At 49.7% G+C, this 17,836-nt stretch overlaps 1 protein-coding gene across 2 annotated transcripts in view; it reads right to left on the reverse strand.

Moving 5' to 3' along the window:
- Positions 1–1,287: 1,287 nt before the first annotated feature.
- Positions 1,288–17,836, reverse strand: part of KLHDC4 (kelch domain containing 4) — a 54,052-nt gene continuing 37,503 nt past the window's right edge. For both annotated transcript variants that reach the window (XM_070500292.1, XM_070500293.1), the window contains 6 exons: positions 13,018–13,177; positions 6,214–6,289; positions 4,379–4,587; positions 3,319–3,721; positions 2,316–2,441; positions 1,288–1,870 (listed from right to left, as the gene is read on the reverse strand). In XM_070500292.1, coding sequence (XP_070356393.1) covers positions 1,698–1,870; positions 2,316–2,441; positions 3,319–3,721; positions 4,379–4,587; positions 6,214–6,289; positions 13,018–13,177 — 1,147 coding nt within the window. In that variant the 3' untranslated portion in view covers positions 1,288–1,697. The remainder of the gene's footprint in view (positions 1,871–2,315; positions 2,442–3,318; positions 3,722–4,378; positions 4,588–6,213; positions 6,290–13,017; positions 13,178–17,836) is intronic.

Below are 17,836 nucleotides of genomic sequence, written 5' to 3' on the forward strand. Positions count from 1 at the left end.
CACTCAAACTGCACTTTTGGCAATAACCCTGTGGACATGACAGCAACACAGACTTGTTTGTATGAGAAGTTTCCTCTTCAGGGGGTTTGTTATTTCTTTCAACATCGTTGATTCAAAAATATCTTCCTTCAAATCTCATCTAGTACAGGCCCCCTGGTAAGAAAATGGCTTCTGATAACACACAAGTGCATTGGAACCGACAAGATCTTCCAATTAATTACCTCTTCCCACAGCAGCAGCAAAGAGGTGGCCACAGGGTCAGACCTGGAGCGCCTGCATCCCGGAGCCAGTGGGGTGGGCACCGGGAGGGCTTCTGTGGCGTTTCTAGCATCTTCCAGCTGGACTCTGCCCAGAATGTCAGGAAAAAACCCAGATTGCCCCAGCACCCAAGGGAAGTGCACAGACACCCCGCTGAAGCCAGGCCTTCCAGCAACACAACCCATGTCAACCAGGCAGGTGCTGGCTGCTGCCACCGGCCTGTCCTCTCCGATGACCACGGCTGCCATGGGCACTGCCCTCAGAGCAAGGCTCCGGCACGCAGATGCAGCACGCAGGCTCCCGCAGGGGGAGAGCTTCCTAATTCTGCTCAGCTTGCAGGAGCCCACGCCCCTCGTCCCGATACACAGCAGCTCGTAAGGGAGAGAAGTCTGACAAGTGAGGTCACACCCACTGGAGCTGGGGGCCCAGCACCCAGGGAAGATAAAGGCTGGGTGGGGTGAGGGGCTGCTTCTGGGCACATCGGCCCACATCCTTGCACTAAAGCCCTCCCGGGCCCACGCCCTGCTCTGCCGGAGGTGGGTGCTGCCACTTTTTTTCCCCTAAACTTCCAGGTAATGAAGAGGATGACCTGTTCCAGGTGATGAATGGGATGTTGCCCTATCACTGAAAACTAAGAATCCTACATTCTCGTTGTATTTAAGATGAGAAAATGCACCAGGTGTGAATTCAAAGCCCAACTTTTGACCCCAATTATACAAATGAAAACTGGTCTCCTGCCATTAACTTTGGAGCGGGCACCAGTCGGCATGTGAATGCACCAGACTTCCACTGCAATGAACACTGCTCCTGAGCCAGGCGCTGGACAGCGACGCCACATGGGGACAGTGGGGTCCCTGCCCTCCAACCTCCTTTCCTGTCACTTTGCAGATGACAACCTTGGGCCCGAAGAGAAAAGAGTAGAGAAAGGCTCCACCACCTCCTCCCGCAAGGGCTATGGGAGCAGTTCTGAGAAGTCAGGAGCCCTCAGGCACCCAGAGACCCCCAGCAAGGTGAGTGGCAGAGAAAGAGCAGAGCCGCCCAGCAGACAGGGGCTTTATTCACAGACAACTCGGAAAGCGTGTACAGGCAGTAGGTGGACCACCACCAACCATTTTTAGGAATCAGAGACCATCTCCAGGTCGACAACGTGCGGTCAATCAGAACATCTGTCTCTGAGTTTTGCAGAAGGGAAACCCCCCACAAAGTACCAATGTTTCAGCTCAAATTCCAGGTACCACCTGTTGTGTGGGGTGGCCTCGGCTCGGCTCGGCACTGCCCTGCACGGAGGCCCCACCAGAACCACGGTGCACACAGGGCTGCACGGAAGCCCACCTCTGCAGCAGCCTCGCTCCAGATCCAGTTCGCTTTAGATCGCGCCAGCGAGGCTGAGGGAAGGCCACTACACCTCACTCCGGGTCGCTTGGGCCCCGTGTGGCGGCCTACGCCAAGTCATCAAAGAAAGCGCTCGCCGTGGCGTGGGCTGCTCTCAGCACGCTCTTCTCCTGTGCGCCAGGCCCGGCGGCGTCCCGGGCGAGCTGCACCCAGTACTGCTCGGTCCGGGGCAGGTAGTCTGCAAACTGCTCGCCAGGCCTCACCAAGGGGTGATGTTGCTCTTTCACGGGAAGGAGGGAAAGAAGAAAGAGACACGTTCAGCCAAGGAAGGAGGCTGCCCGCTTGCTGCCTGATGAAGCGAACACGTGAGAGCCTGGGTTCGCAGAAACGACTCGCAGGGCATTCCACGCTTTATCAAAGGAGCCACAACGACATTGCTTAAACAGCAAGCTGCTCACAAGCCCTCCAGATACAAGTAGTTTTTAAACACTTAAGCTTGTCTCAGGAGCCCACCTACAAAGCCAAGTCAGATGTTAATAAACATTTAGTAAAACTTGAAAGCCTGTCATTACCAGTAAGAATCAGGACTTTGGGTGAGAAGGGACCCCCGAGCTCTCAGCTTGGCATGGAGCGCTCTGGCTCTGCAGGGGCTCAGCCCCCCGCGTTCCCAGCACTCCTCCTGTCGGCACTAACCACAGGCAAGCAAGGCCCACCCGCCCACTTACCCCCACCCTCCTCGCCGCTGTCCTCGCCGCTGTCCTCGTCCTCCTCATCTTCGCCTCTGCCCTCAGCACCCTCGACCGCATCACTGTCCTCTTCAGAATCGGTCTCCTCCAGCCACTCTTGAGTTTCTTTAAAGCAAAAATGAGCACCCACAGAATGTCAGTGTAGCTGGGGGGCAGCGGGGAGCCCTCTGAGGAGTCCACCTTCATACTAAAGAAATGCAATGTGAAAGTGAGTCCCCTGCCCCCAATGTAGCTGGATGCTCTGCGAAAACGTTTCCCCTGGATCTTAAAACAGTGATGGAGTGAGAGAGAGAAAGGCTGGCAAACACACAGCCCATCTCCAGGACTCTCTCCGGGTGCCCCAGCTCTAACCTCGTTTTGCTAAAAGAGAGTAATGAATCTCGCACCAGCTGTTTGGTACCTTTCCCTAAAAATGTGGATTTTAACTTTACTTTTAGTCTTGGATCTTAAAGAAACGAGTGGTGATTCGAGTCCGGCAGCGGCCGTGGTGCAATGTGGAAGTGAGAACCAAAGGGACAGCAGTTTGGAGGAAAGAGAATGAGGCCCAGAGGGTCAACGGGAAAGTGACAGACCAGAGGGGTGCACCCGCCTGGTCTGCTCTCACGTGCAGACGGCAGGCTGCTGACAGTCAGCAGAGGAAGGCTCGGGTAAACCTGTTCTAGAACAATGCACCCACGAGCAGCGCTGGACAGTCTGAGACCCAGACGAGTGGTGTCAAGAGGGAGCCCGTGTCCTGTGAGGCACTCAGTCTCACTCCCCCTCAGCTCCTAGAGCAGGGACGGACGCGCACAGGATGCGCCCCTCACCAGGACCAGGACCTGCCCTATGTGAAAGGCCACAAGGCGAGAGCACACGGCCCAGGTCACTGCCGGTTCACTGGCACGGGGTGGACCTGGGCAGGCACCATGGGCAGCGGCGATGAACATGCTTTTATGGGGTTTCCACCTGACCTGAGGAGCTGCTCACCCCCATCGCAGCTCACCTGGATCCATCTCCACCAAGGCCGTCCACTCCTCCATCTTGTGGAGGTCGAGGCAGTATAGGTCGCTGAGGGTGACCTGGCGGTCACCTGCCTCAAACATGCCCCCGTAGAGGTAGAGCCGTCCGTGCTTCACCGCTAGCATGGCGTTGGAGCGGGGGCTCGGCTCGATCGTGGGGCTTTCTGCTTCATCAGGGCCGTCCTCCTCGTCGGACTGTGGTCGTCCTGCCGGGCTCGGGGCAGGGAGCACCTGTTTAATGGTGACCACGGTCCCATCCTCTGCAACCACTTCTCTGACCACTTCCAGGGGTGCTTGGGTGCTGGCCCCCCCAGATTCCTGCTTGTCAGCACCTTCGGGCTCCACTTTTTTGCCCCGCCTGCGCTTCCTCTTCTCCAACTTAGGTCCCTGTGGATACAAAGCAAGGCAGCGCCCTTCAGCAGCAGACAGACAGTGGCGAGCCGGCGGCCTCCACGGGTACTCCGGAGGGCAGGCAAGTGAAGGAGCAGCACAGTGAGCACAGCCACCAAGGGGAGCTGGGCCAACAGCTGGAGACCCGCGCCCCAATCCTCTGCTGGGGTTCACCCTCTCTTGGTATAACCCCTCCAGGAAAAGGTGAAGAGGGCAGAGAGTCCAGATGTGTGCTCTCACACATACGTGATGCCCACCACAGGGGCCAAAGCACTTCAGGGAGAGCTTGGAGTCCCTGCCCCAGCGGACGGCCCTCCCCCAGCCTCGGGGCCCTGCCTCTAGGCTGCTGACCGGGGGAGCTCATCTGTGCTCAGAGCCCCAGGGTGTCCCATGCTGGGCCCAAGGCCCTGTGCTGCCTCCCTTGGGCTGTTGCCGGCAGCAGAGGCAGAGGTGACCAGTTCCCTCCTTACAATGACAGCAAAGGCGTGACGGCTCACACAGAGCCTCACAGAGGGACCGCACAGGGCCCCGGCACCCCAACACCTCGCCTGGAAGGAAGAATGGCCGACGCTGATGGAGTGGAGCCAGGCGCGGCTCCACTGTGTTAGGTGCGCTTCTGACACATGTGGCACACGCTCCAGAGCCCGAGTCTACCTTCAGCTGCCCCGCAAACCAGCGGTTCTTGGCGGCGTCATAGAAGTACAGGTCATTGAGGAAGTCTCCCTGCAGGCTTTCCTCCTCCTCCTCATCACAGACGCCCCCGAAGAGCAGCGTCTGGTGGTTTGGGGCCACAGCCACTGAAAAGCCAGACCTCGGGCTTGGCTTGGCGCCTGAAGGGTTAATGCGAGTCCATGTCCATCTGCCTGTCAAAGGGGAGAAGGGAAGTGGGGTAAGAGGGAGGGAGGGGCCCCCAGTGACTACGAGAAATGAGAAAACACGACTGCAGGTAAAACACCAAGCTCGCTCATTCTGCTCCCTCTGCAGCAAAACGGAACACTTCAACTCGCCCCCCACTAAAGTTTAACCCTTCTATGATGGTTCAGTTGCACTGAAGCAGCTTTCTCACACACCCTGCGAACACCTCCCCACAAGGGGCACTTTCGAGCTGGTTCAGGAGCCGGAATGAGCCAGAAGAGGCATGTGGGGAGCGGGCACGCCTATTTCTGGCAGCATCTCAGCCCGCCCGCTATGAGGCCGTGCTCTGGTGGCCCCTGCGTGGGCTGCTCCGTCTCATCAGAGCCGCAGAGGCGGTGCCAGCTCTCCCGCAGGCCGTGGCCCTGTGTGCTCTTGGCTCCGGGCATGTCCTAAGCTCTGTGCTGACCCTCCAAATGAAACCTAACGGGAGATGCAGGGAAGTCTTTCCACCACATCTAGAAAAAAGAACTGACATTTTTCCTTTAGTGGACATCAAAAAAAACTTAGCAGAAACATCAAACGGCACACATTCTAGTGTTGTGCCCAACTGTCGTGCATCAACCCACAGCGCAGGCGTGACTCCCGGGGGCATCCATTAGTGGGCCATGAGATGGATTCATTACGACCAGCCTTTTAACGTTGTGAGGAACAGAAAAGAATAAACATCAGAGTGCCCTGCACGAACACAGCTAAGATGTGCTTGCTTCAGTCACACGATACATGCACACAAGTGTGTGCCAGCTCACGAGGCACTATGTACTTCTCACTGGGGGTCGAGGGCCTGAGGGTCAGGACACAGAGGTTGAGCACACACGCTCGGGGTCCCGCTGCCTGGAACACAGTCCGGCTTTTGAGTTCAGACTGCGCGGCTCTAAACCTTGGTTCCCACTTGGTAAACACAGGTGTCCCCATCAGTCACTGCTGGTGGCTGGCTGCTGAGAAGCGCCTGGGTACACAACATTTTTGAAGACTCGGCTTGAAGAATTTTCAAGTGGGAAAGAGGTAAGGTGTTTTGCACAACAATCTTTTTATTTTATAAAAGAGACCTCATGGGGAGGTTAAAGAACATGCTGGAGGTCACAATGAGACCAGGATCAGACCAGATCCCCTGGCCTCAGTCCAGTCCTCTCATCCCAAGACTTGCTCCATACAAACTGCAATCTTACTCTTTGAAAAGGAGCTTTAAAAAATGAACACTGGGGTTATCAACCCAACGCGTACTGCAGAAGTCTACATCCTAACTCTAGTCATTGCTCTTGAGCAAGAACAAGAGAAATGACTGCAAAGCAGTGGCTCCCACTCTCTACACAGGGAGTGTCGATAGTGAACACACCCAGGGGTGAGGACCACAGCCGTTTCTGCTGCGCACACAGGCGGACACTTAGGGTTACGCGGAGTGTCTGGCCGGGCCAGCTTGGGGGTGAGGGGGGCTTGTCCACAGCTCCAGCATAGTGCGCAGGGGGCTCACCGCCACCCCACGGCCCCAAGGGCAGGTGGGCTTGTTTGTCTGCCCCACCTTTTGCAGCAGCACACAGACCATCCACATGGCCATCCTCTCTGCACAATGCAAGTACCTTCTCCTCCTTCCTCAGACTTGAGCAGGAACATATCTGCATGCTGGGTGCCTCTGTCCACATCTTTCTTGACTCTCTGCAAGAGGAAAGGGAGTCATGTGAGAACAGCCGGGGGCCATCTACCACCCCGGCACAGCCCTCAGGCTAGTGATCTCAGTCTTCATGGAAGTGACAAGGAGCCCCGCCTTCTAGACCAGCCTCCAAGAGAATCTGAAACACAGCGGGTTCAATTCTGACCTCATCTGAACAGACTAACAAAAAGTGTGGGTATAATTTATTAACTAAGAACAGATTTTAAATTTAAAAACCCGCCATTCCAATGACCACAATCATGCTGGAATATGCCGGCACTCTCTCTCCTTAGAGCTTCTGCAGCGATCCCTGTTCTAGGAGGACGGGGACCCTGCTGGAGACCCCACAGGGGCCTCTAATATCGGTCTACAGCCATCCTTCACCTTCAACTCCTGTGTATCCTCAACGCCCATCATCTTTCAAATAATGCAGTTCAGGCTTTGGTGCAAGGATCAAATTAACGCTCCGTGGAGGAGCCAGCACTGCGCCATTTAAAAACTTTTGAGCTTCTCAAACAACAAAGCCCAGGTTTCTTAACCTTGATTCCTCAGCTTTGAACTAGGTTTCACAGCACAGCCAGACCAGCTCCTTCACTCTCGGAACAACACCCTGCAGTCCTCACGCCACGCCTCGTACCTGAGCGCTACTGGGCAAAACGTTACTCTGGGTGAAGGGATTTCAGGAAATCTTAATTTCTGCTTTGTATTTGTCCTTTAAATTCCCTACTTTTAATAAACTTTTAATTTCACAGTAGTTTTACGTTTACAGAAAAATTGAGAAGATAGTACCGGGGGTTCCCCCGTACCCTGCACCCAGTTTCCCTACTGTTAACACCTTACGTTAGTGTGGTAGGTTTGTCGCAATTAATGAGCCAAAACTGACAAACTACTATTAAATGAAGGCCCCAGTTTATCCAGAGTTCCTCAGTTTCTCCTACTGACCTCTTCTGTTCCAGGACACCACGTCAGGTGTAGTGGTCACGAGTCCGCAGGCTCCTCCGGGCCAGGACGGTTTGTCCGTGCCATTTTTTGGTGCCCTGGGCAGTTTTAAGGAGGACTGCACAGATGCTTTGTAGAATGCCCACGGTTGGGATTTGTCTGGTGTTTCTCTCATGGTTAGAATGGGGCTGTGCGTTTTTGGCTTCTGGATCCCAGAGGTAAAGTGCTCTTTTCATTCATCATGTTAAGTGTGCATGCTGTCACCGTGACCTTTCACTGCTGACATTGACCTTCACCACCTGGCTGAGGTCACACTGGCCAGGTTTCTCCACGGTCAAGTGACCACTCTCCCAACTTTCCACACTGTCCTCTTGGGAAGGACATCACTCTGCGCAGCCCCTACTTGAGGAGAGGGGAGTCACCTGCACCTCCTGAGGGCGGAGTGTCCACACAATTATGCAGGACTCTGCACAGGAGACCGGTCTCTTCCTCCTGACTCGTCTATTCAAGCGTTTGTTTATAAGAGTATGGACTCACGGAGATTCATGTCACACTTTGAGCTAGATGCCAGTGCCACTTCACTTACTTTGTTGCTCAAACGGTTCCAGCTTTGGCCCTGGGAACTCTTTCAGCTGGCTCCCGTGTCCCTTTGACAGCCCCCATCAACGTGGGTTTCTTATAAGCACCTCCTTAGGTTCCGGCACTATGAGACGCGCAGACTCGTCTTGTACGTTTCCTGCCCCAGTCCTAAAATCGGCCGTTTCTCCAAGGAGCCCTGGCTCCTTTTATTGGCAGTGGCATCAGAAACTAAGGTCTGGGTACCAGGTGCACTCAGTGCTGCTGGGTGTTGTTGCTTCTATGCCCTCTCTCGGCTGACAGAGCCAGGAAACACATACATAATTCTTTTTCTTTTAACTAATGAGTATGTATTGTGTTAACTGTAAAGGGAAAAAAACCTGATTTTCCTTTTGGAAAACAAAACAAAACAAAACAAACAAGCCCGTTGTTCATGGACTGAACATGTGGGCCTGAATACCCTAAAACCAAGGAGGTCCAACTTCAGTCACTCGTGGAGAACAGCCTCAGGAAGTGGAATCTGGTGTGTGCCCTTCTGTTGTCCTCCTGGAACATTTGTGCAATTCGAGAGGCACACCTTCTGCACATCACACAGAGTTATTAAGACTAGACATTCTTGGGCCAGCCCCATTGGCCTAGTGGTTAAGTTCAGTGTGCTCCACTTTGGCAGCCCAGGTTTGGTTCCTAGGCACGAACCTACACCACTCATGTGTCAGTGGTCCATGCTGTGCTGGGGGCTCACATACAAAAAGAGGGAGACTGGCAACAGGTGTTAGCTAAGGGCAAATCCTCCTCAGGAAAAAAAAAAAAGAGGTTGGAGACGCTCAGCTTTAAAAAAAAAAAAAGGACCAGACATTCTGCTCTTTTTCTAGCAGGTTAATACAGACCAAGGGACTACCTACCACTTCCACGCCTACCCTTCCAGACCAAAAGGCCTGGCATTTTCAGGAACTAAATTCACACCCAGAGGCCTGACCCGCGGAGGGGATGCTGAAGGAATTCAGTGACATCTCTATTTGCTGTCAGAAACTCAGATCACGGCTGAACTTCAGCCAACCTCTCTGCCAGCCTCCCTGTCATCACTGCACCTGCAGGCATTACCGTGTTGTTTTGCTGACAGCAATGATTTCTTCTTAGGTCAACAGGCAAAAGGGGGGATCTGTTATGCCCTAAGATTCAAAGACACCCCCTCAAGGCCTTGTGAGCCAGAAGCCTTCCTAAGAAGGGCTGCTCAGCTGAGCCGGGGCCACGCTTCCACCCGGGGCAGAGCCCTGGCTGGCTGCGAGGTTTGGAAGCTACCCACTTTCTGACAGGAGCTGACGAGTTCACGGGTCTGCACGCCCCAACGGCTCTCTAGCTCCTCCTTTCACAGTACAGTTTCTCTTCTTCAAGTGTTGTGACTTCCCCCAGATCCAATCTCCTTGTCTTCAAAGGGAACAGCACAAAGCTACCTCGTGTTCTGCACTTCGGATGACCTGTGTCGCAGACTCTCTCACTAACGTAGAGCAGAGCCGCTGTAATTCACAGTCTTTTCACTGCATTCAACGGCACAGAAGACGAAACAGAAGTTGCATGAGTTTTTGGAGCTGTCAAACTTCCCTCCAGGAGTGTGAAGCCCTGAAAAGGGTCCAGCTCTCCTCTGAGGAGGAGCCGCCTCCTTAAGCAGCTCAGGAGCTGATGTTAATGCCGGACAGCAGTAAGTCGCGGTCCGCTGCACAGAGAATTCACTCCTCCACTCAGAAATTTCTGTCCAACGCGGTATTAACAGAATCCAAAGACATGTGAGAGATGCATAGCAAGTGTTCCAGCGTTCAGTTTAAAAACAACACGACTGGCTCTGAAATCATTCAGTGTCTGTCTGCGACCCCAGAGCCCAGCTCGAGGCTGTATACACCGTCCTCTCGCCCCGGGCCATCTCGAAGCCAGCGCTCTGTGCTCATGTCAGCAGTTCCCGCTCCCTTGGCCTTCGACTCAAAGAAGGAGCCATTTCAATTGTGAGGGGAACAGACCCTCAGGCCCGCCCGACTCCCTGCTCCGTGCCTTCCAGTCCCTGGAAGGGGCGGCGACAGCTGCGAGGGGAGCAAAGACCCCGGTGCTGCGGGCCAAACTCGCCTGCCTCACGCTGTGGAGCCGCGCCGCCTCGTGTCGCTCTCTGGGCCTGCCCGAGTCTATCCCTGAAGGGCGGAGAGGGGGCCACGTAAAACAGCTGCAACCTGGTCAAGCTTTGAACAAAATGAAAAGGACTGACAGGGAGAAGCCTGAGAAACTGCTTGGGTGGGTTCTGGGGAGGTGCTGGGGAGAAGACGGGGTGAGGGGACAGAGCTGCCAGCAGCATGGCTGTTTGTCACAGAGCACAGGGAGGGAGGCCAGGTGCTGCCGTTGCTTCTGTCCCGAAGGCTGAGAAATGCTAACAGCTGACAGTCTGAGCAAGAGGCCCTGCCAGCCAGCGCGCCGGACAGAACCACCCCAATCCGATGTGCGCTAGGGACACCCTCCTGGACAGGCCAGGGTGAGCTACTTTTAAAAAGTCCTAATTCTTCTGGGCTCACATGTCTGGAGCATGGAGAGCATGCTGCCTTCCTTTCTCTAACCTGCCAATGGTACCGACCAGCTTCCAGAAACCCTCAGCATTTTGGCCAACAGGAGGTCGGGTTGATCAAGTTATCAGAATTTCATCCTGGTTCCCCTGGATTTACAACGGGAGTAATTTTTCAAAACCAGGCACGGTGATGGGTGAGGTCTCCTGACACAGGACTGTGTGGCAGCCCAGCTGCACAGCTGTGAAACACGGAAACCGCTAGAGGCCTTTCTCTCTGACGCCTCAAGTTAACCCCCTGCTCATGCAGGCTGCCCTGAGACGGTCCTAGAGCATTTTCACTGGACACTGCCCTTGGCATCTCTCAGCTCACCGTGCAGGTCGCCCAGCAAGCCCCCTCGCAGGCGGTGACGTGGAGAGGAGCGCTACTCCCATCCAGATTCCAGGACTGTGAAAGGCGCTCCAGTCGGGACTTGAGCAGCCCATCGCCTACTTAGACTAACACTTCTTAACATTCCGTAGCATTCACAACTCAAATCTCTCACTAGTTCTGATGAATCCAAACAGACAAGCTTTTCACTGCAGTTCAAATGCCAAGGCCTGGAGTAAGCGGCCACTGGATTAAGTGGGCTCGGATGACCCACCATCAGATTGAAGGCTGGCTGGTATGCCCAGCTGGGGAAGAGCAGCTGTTGAGAATTAGGCATGATTTTGATTAGTGGCATCAGCTTAACAAGGCTTCACTCTGCTTATCATCCTGTTTGACTCTGTGAAGCATCTGTTGCGATAAAGCATTAGATCTGGGCACTTTGCGCATCTTCTGGCAAGACCAGCCTGTTCCTCAGGGCCCTGCCGACTGTCACACAGACAGCAGAGGCCTGGGCAGGTCACAACTGCTGAAAATGAGTCCATTTTCTCGTTCTAGAACAAAGACTGACCAAGAAAAATTTAAGAGGATATTCAATCTCTGATCAACTGCCACTGAAGGCTGGAACCCCTTCTTTCCCTGGGCTGTAGAATCCACCTGGAGCTCCAGCCATGCAGGGAGCTGCAGGGCCATGTGCTCACTGGGGTGGAGTGGGGAGTGTGGAAGAAAGCACACACAGGGCGCTGCCCTGCTGCAGGGCACCCCTCCTGCCTCAGTCGTCCTGGCCAGCCTGGAGGCAACCTGCTCAGCCAGCAAATCAGAGAGCCTGTTTTACCTGGGGGAAATGAGGATTAAAACCACAATGAGATGCCACACAACCACCAGAATGGCTCAAATAAAAAGACCTGACACTGTCAAGTGTTGGCAAGGATGTGGAGCAACCACAACCCTCAGACATTTCTGGTGCGACCACTTTGGGAAGAGGTGGGACAGTTTCTTATTAAATCAAGCCTACACCCATTCTGTGACCCAGCAGTTCCACTCTAAGTATTTACCCAAGAGAAATCAAAACCTATAGCCACACATTGACTGTACGAGAATGTTCACAGCAGCTTTATTCAGAATACTCAAAAACTGGAAGCAGCCCAGGTGTCCACGAACACAAAATGGAAAAGCAAACTGTGCTGTGTTCAATAATGGAATACGACTCAGCCTGTAGAAGCAATGAACTCAAACATCCAACGTGGACGAACCTCGAAAACACGTGAAGTGAAAGAAGGCTTCCTTCCAAGAGCACATACTGTGTGAGTGCATCACTCAGAAGCTCTAGGAGAGCAAATCAAGTATGTGTGGGAAAATCAAAGGGGCACTTGCCCCTGGGGGGATGAGAGCAGGGACTGGCTGGGAGGGCAGAGCAGACGAGGAGCTGGGGCGCACAGATGCAGGCACCTGCCCCCATCGACGAGGAGACACTTAAAATGTGTGTGCTTCACTGAAGGTCGATTTTACTTTAAAAATTAACCACTGAACTCTACTTGATGATATGCACACTCAAATATTCAGGGCAAGTGTACAGATGTCTGCACTTTTCTTTGAAATACATCAAAAAAGATGATGGGTGACAGCAGTGTAGAGCTATGAACAGATATGTGATAAAACAAGTACAGTAAAATAATTAGGCAGAATCCAGGTGGGATACATACGTGATCACTAATTCTTTCAAGTTACTATGTTTGGAAATTTTCAAAATAAAAAAAGCCTACAATGAGACACCATTTCATCCCCCTCAGACACACAGACATTGACCGGTTGGTAAAGTGCTGATGAGGAATGGAGCAAGGGCAACGCGGTGGCTGCTGACAGCGTGAGCAGGCACGCCGTGTGAGGAAACAAGCCGGAAGCCAATCAGACGCTCCAGTGCAGGTGCACTAAGATGTGCAGAACAGTCAGGTCAGCCCTGCTCGCAAACGAAAACAGAACAAGCCCACTGACAGCAGAAAGGAGAAGTGAGTCGTGGTGTATCTACCAGGGAACACCACATGGTGGGGAGTGTCCACGGATCAGGAGTCCAGATCCCCAAATACAGAACTATTCACATTGCAGCCTTTTAAGGGGAAACGGATTAGAATGTAACATGGCTGTACAAAATCTTAATATATTCACAGAGGAGCAGGTTAATACTCTCAGTCCATTTCTAATTCAGTAAAGAGAATTATTTATATTAAAACAATATGCAATCTTATTTGAAAGCTTTCATTTTTGGTGGAATTGAAAGGCAACAAACAAGTTCATCTGTTTTTCTACACACATCTCACCTGTTTCGAGTAGCCCCCATAGATGACAATGCTGCCCTGGGGAGTGACGGTCATTTGGCAGCCCGATCTGGGTGTGGGCCCTGTCCCTGATGGGGACAGCTTGCTCCACGTGAATGTGTCCAGGTTAAAGGCATACACATCGTTGTAATAGATGTAATCCCTGTTAAAGTAACAAACAAAAAGACTGATGTTAAAAAGCGAACCCGATTTAAGCTAAAGGTAAATTTCCTCACATTTGTGCTAAGTTATCGGTTTAATTAAAGTTTAAATTCATACGAAAGGACTGGAAGCACATGTCAGTTTGCACTTGAAAAGTACAAACAATGCTAGTGCACAGAAGCATGGTAATTTGTTTCTATCTGAAAGCCTTTTCAATCTGAAAGTTACACCATCTTTTCTCACAGTTTACAAAATAGCAATCTTTCAAATAATTACATTAAGTTACTGTATGTGTAATTTTAAGGTCAACAGTGAATTACAGACCTGAGCAAATACTCAGAAGGGAGACATTCACAGCGTGGCAAGGGCGGAGAGATGGGGTCAAGCAGCCCTGAAACTGATGGACGCCAGAGGGAAGTCCTCTGACTCCACAGGTCCGGGCAAGGGCAAGGATAGGAGGGCGTGGTGGAGGCTTCCAGGAGGCACCATGGCCTTGCCCTGCTTGATGCTCCTGGGACTTAAGTGGCAAGGACTCACAACACAGACGGGGCCTTGAGAAGGGAGCCGCACGTGCGGGGAAGCAGCAGCGCCTCTGCCATGCCCTGACGCGGGATTTCACAGATGCCATGGGCAATGCCCAGGGGCCTCGGGTCAGAGTGACACCAGAATAAGAGATGCCCTCTGGCTATTCAAAACGGGGAGCAAGGACTGATTTTTAAAAGAAAACAGGAGAAGTGAGAAGCTCGAGTACAGGTCTGAAAGGATTTTTGTCTTTCACGCTGTGTTCACATAATCCACGTCTGGAGCTCCTCAGCAAACGCGCAGAGGATCACTGCAAGAGAGCGCTGGGGCAAGGCCAGTCTGCTCTGCTACACCCTTGGACGCGGCGCAGAGAGGATACACGAAACAGGACAAGCTGGCTGGTGACTACACACAAACAACATGAGCTTTCTGACTGGCACCCATGACCAATGCACCCTTCTATGGGAGGAGAGCTCTTGTTTGTTTTTCTCCTGAGGATGATTTGCCCTAAACTAATCTGTTGCCAATCTTCCTCTTTTTTCTATTTTTTCCTTATTTTATTGAGGTCATAATAGTTTATAACATTGCAAAACTTCAGTTGTACATTATTATTTCTCAGTCATCATATAAATGTGCCCCTTTACCCCTAATGCCCACCGCCCAGCCCCCTTCCCCTCTGGTAACCACTAATTTGTTCTCTTTGTCCATGTGTTAGTTTATCTTCCACATATGAGTGAAATCATATATCCTTTGTCTTCCTCTATCTGGTTTATTTCCCTTAACATAATACCCTCAAGATCTATCCACATTGTTGCAAATAGGCTGATTTTGTCTTTTTTATGGCTGAGTAGTATTCCATTGTGTATGTATACACCACATCTTCTTTATCCATTCATCAGTCAGTGGGCACTTGGGTTGCTTCCACTTCTTGGCTATTGTGAATAATGCTGCAGTGAACATAGGGGTACACAAGTCTCTTTCAATTGTTGATTTCAAGTCCTTGGGAGAAATACCCAGTAGTGGAATAGCTGGGTCATACGGTATTTCTATTTTTAATTTTTTGAGAAATCTCCATACTGTTTTCCATAGTGGCTGCACCATTTTGCACTCCCACCAGCAGTGTATGAGGGTTCCCTTTTCTATACATCCTCTCCAACATTTGTTATTTTTTGTCTTAGTGATCACAGCCACTCTAACAGGTGTAAGGTGATGTCTTAGTGTATTTTTGATTTGCGTTTCCCTGATGATTAATGATGTTGAACATCTTTTCATGTGCCTGTTGGCCATCTGTATATCTTCTTTGGAAAAATGTCTATTCATATCCTCTGCCCATTTTTTGATCAGGTTGTTTTTCTGTTGAGTTGTGTGAGTTCTTTATACATTTTGGAGATTGACCCCTTGTCGGATATATGATTTGCAAATATTTTCTCCCAGTTGGTGGTTTGTCTTTTCATTTTGTTCCTGGTTACCTTTGCCTTGCCGAAGCTCTTTAGTCTGATGAAGTCCCACTTGTTTATTTTTTCTTTTGTTTTCCTTGCCTGAGTAGACATGGTATTTGAAAAGATCCTTCTAAGACTGATGTCAAAGAGAATACTGACTATATTTTCTTCTAGGAGTTTTATGGTTTCACATCTGTAAGTGGGACTGTGTTCTTGAGTTCTCTTTCTGTTAGTTCATTACCAGGGTGTAGAAATGCAACTGATTTTTCAAGTTGATTTTCTACCTGGTAACTCTGCTGTAGTTGTTGATTATTTCTCATAGTTTTCCGATGAATTCTTTAGGGTTTCTATACATAGAATTATGTCGTCTGCAAACACTGAGAGTTTCACTTCTTCACATCCAATTTGGAATCCTCTATTTCTTTTTCTTGCCTAATTGCTCTGACCAAAACCCCCAGTATTATGTTGAAAGAGAGTAGTGAGAGTGGCCACCCATGTCTTGTTCTTGTTCTCAGAGGGATGGATGGCTTTCAGTTTTCCCCGTTGAGTACGATGTTGGCTGTGGGTATGTCACGTATGGCCTTTATTATGTTGAGGTACTTTCCTTCTATATCCATTTTACTGAGAGTTTTTATCATAAGTGGATGCTGGATCTTGTCAGATGCTTCCTCTGTGTCTACTGAGATGATCACGTGGTTTTTATTCCTCATTTTGATAATGTGGTTTATCACACTGATTGATTTGCAGAAGACAAACCATTCCTGTGTTCCTTGTATAAATCCCACTTGATCCTGGTGTGTGATCCTTTTAATGCATTGCTGTATTTGGTTTGCCAATATTTTGTTGAGGATTTTTGCCTCTATGTTCATCAGTGATATTGGGCCGTAACCTTCCTCGTGCTGTCCTTGCCTGGCTTTGGATCAGGGTGATATTGGCCTTGTAAAATGTGTTAGGAAATGTTCCATTTTCTTCAACTTTTTTGGAATAGTGTGAGAAGGATAGTTATTAAATCTTCTTTGAATGTTTGGTAGAATTCTCCAGAGAATCCATTTGGTCCGGGATTTTTATTTTTGGGGAGGTTTTTGAGGACTGTTTCAATCTCTTTACTTGTGACTGGTTTCTTCAGATTCTCTGTTTCTTCTTGATTCAGTTTTGGAAGGTTGTATGAGTCTAAGAATTTATCTGTTTCTTCTGGGTTGTCCAATTTGTTGGCATCTAGCTTTTCATAGTATTCTCTTACGATCCTTTGTATTTCTGTGGTATCCACTGTAATTTCTCCTCTTTCATTTCTAATTTCATTTATTTGAGCCTTCTCTCTTTTTTTCTTAGTGAGTCTGGGTATGGGTTTGTCAATTTTATTTATCTTCTCAAAGAACCAGCTCTTAGTTTCACTGATCCTTTTCTACCGGCTTTTCGGTTTCCATTTCATTTATTTCTTCTCTAATTTTTATTATTCCCCTGTCTGCTAACTCTGGGCTTTATTTATTCTTTTTCTGTTAGGTGTAGTTCAAGATTGCTTATTTGAGATTTTTCTTGTTTGTTAAGATGGGCCTGTATTGCTATGAATTTCCCTCCTAGGACCAATCTTGCTGCATCCCATTCAAAGTTGGTATGATGTACTTTCATTTTCATTTGTCTCCAGGCATTTTTTGATTTCTCCTTTAATTTCTTCAATGACCTATGGTTTGTTCAGTAGCATGTTGTTTAGTCTCCACATATTTGTCACTTTCCCATTTTTCCCTTGTATTTCTAGCTTCATACCATTATGGTTGGAAAAGATGCTTGATGTGATTTCAATCTTCTTAAATTTATCGAGGATTGCCTTGTTTCCCACATATGGTCTATCTTTTGAGAACGTTTCATGTGCACTTGAGAAGAATGTGTATTCTGCTGTTTTTGGATGGAGTGTTCTATATATATCTATTAAGTTGATCTGGTCTAGTTTTTTGTTTAATTTCACTGTTTCCCTGTTGAATTCTGTCTGGATGACCTATCCATTGAGGTAAGTGGGGTGTCAACGTCCCCTACTATTATTGTGTTGTTGTTAACATCTCCTTTTAGGTTTGTTAAGAGCTGCTTTATGTGCTTTGGTGCTCCTGTGTTGGGTGCATACATAAGTGTTATGTCTTCTTAGTGGAGTGTCCCTTTTATCATTATATAATGTCCTTCTTTGTCTCTCATTGCCTTTTTTATCTTGAAGTCTACTTTGTCTGATATCTGTATGGCAACACCTGTTTTCTTTTATTTGACATTAGTTTGGAGCATCATCTTCCATCCCTTCACTCTGAGCCTGTGTCTGTCTTTAGAGCTAAGATGTGTTTCCTGGAGGCAGAATATTGTTGGGTCTTGTTTTTTAATCCATTCGGCCACTCTGTGTCTTTTGATTGGAGAATTCAATCCATTTACATTGAGAGTGATTATTGATATATGAGGGGTTAACGCTGCCATTAACTTATCACTTGTTTTCCAGTTGTTCTGTATTATTTCCCTTGTTTCTCGTCCTGTTTATTTTGGACTACCAATTCAGTTTGGTAGTTCTCTATGATGGTTTTCTTAGTTTTCTCTTTATTTATTATTTGTGTCTCTGTTCTGATTATTGTTTAGTGGTTACTGTGAGGTTTGTATAAAAAATCTCATGGATGAGATAGTCCATTTTCTGATAGCCTCTTATTTCCTTGTCTAAGCAGGTTGCATCCCTT

The sequence above is a fragment of the Equus asinus genome, chromosome 28 (genome assembly GCF_041296235.1).
Source record: "Equus asinus isolate D_3611 breed Donkey chromosome 28, EquAss-T2T_v2, whole genome shotgun sequence".
Lineage (NCBI taxonomy): Eukaryota > Metazoa > Chordata > Mammalia > Perissodactyla > Equidae > Equus > Equus asinus.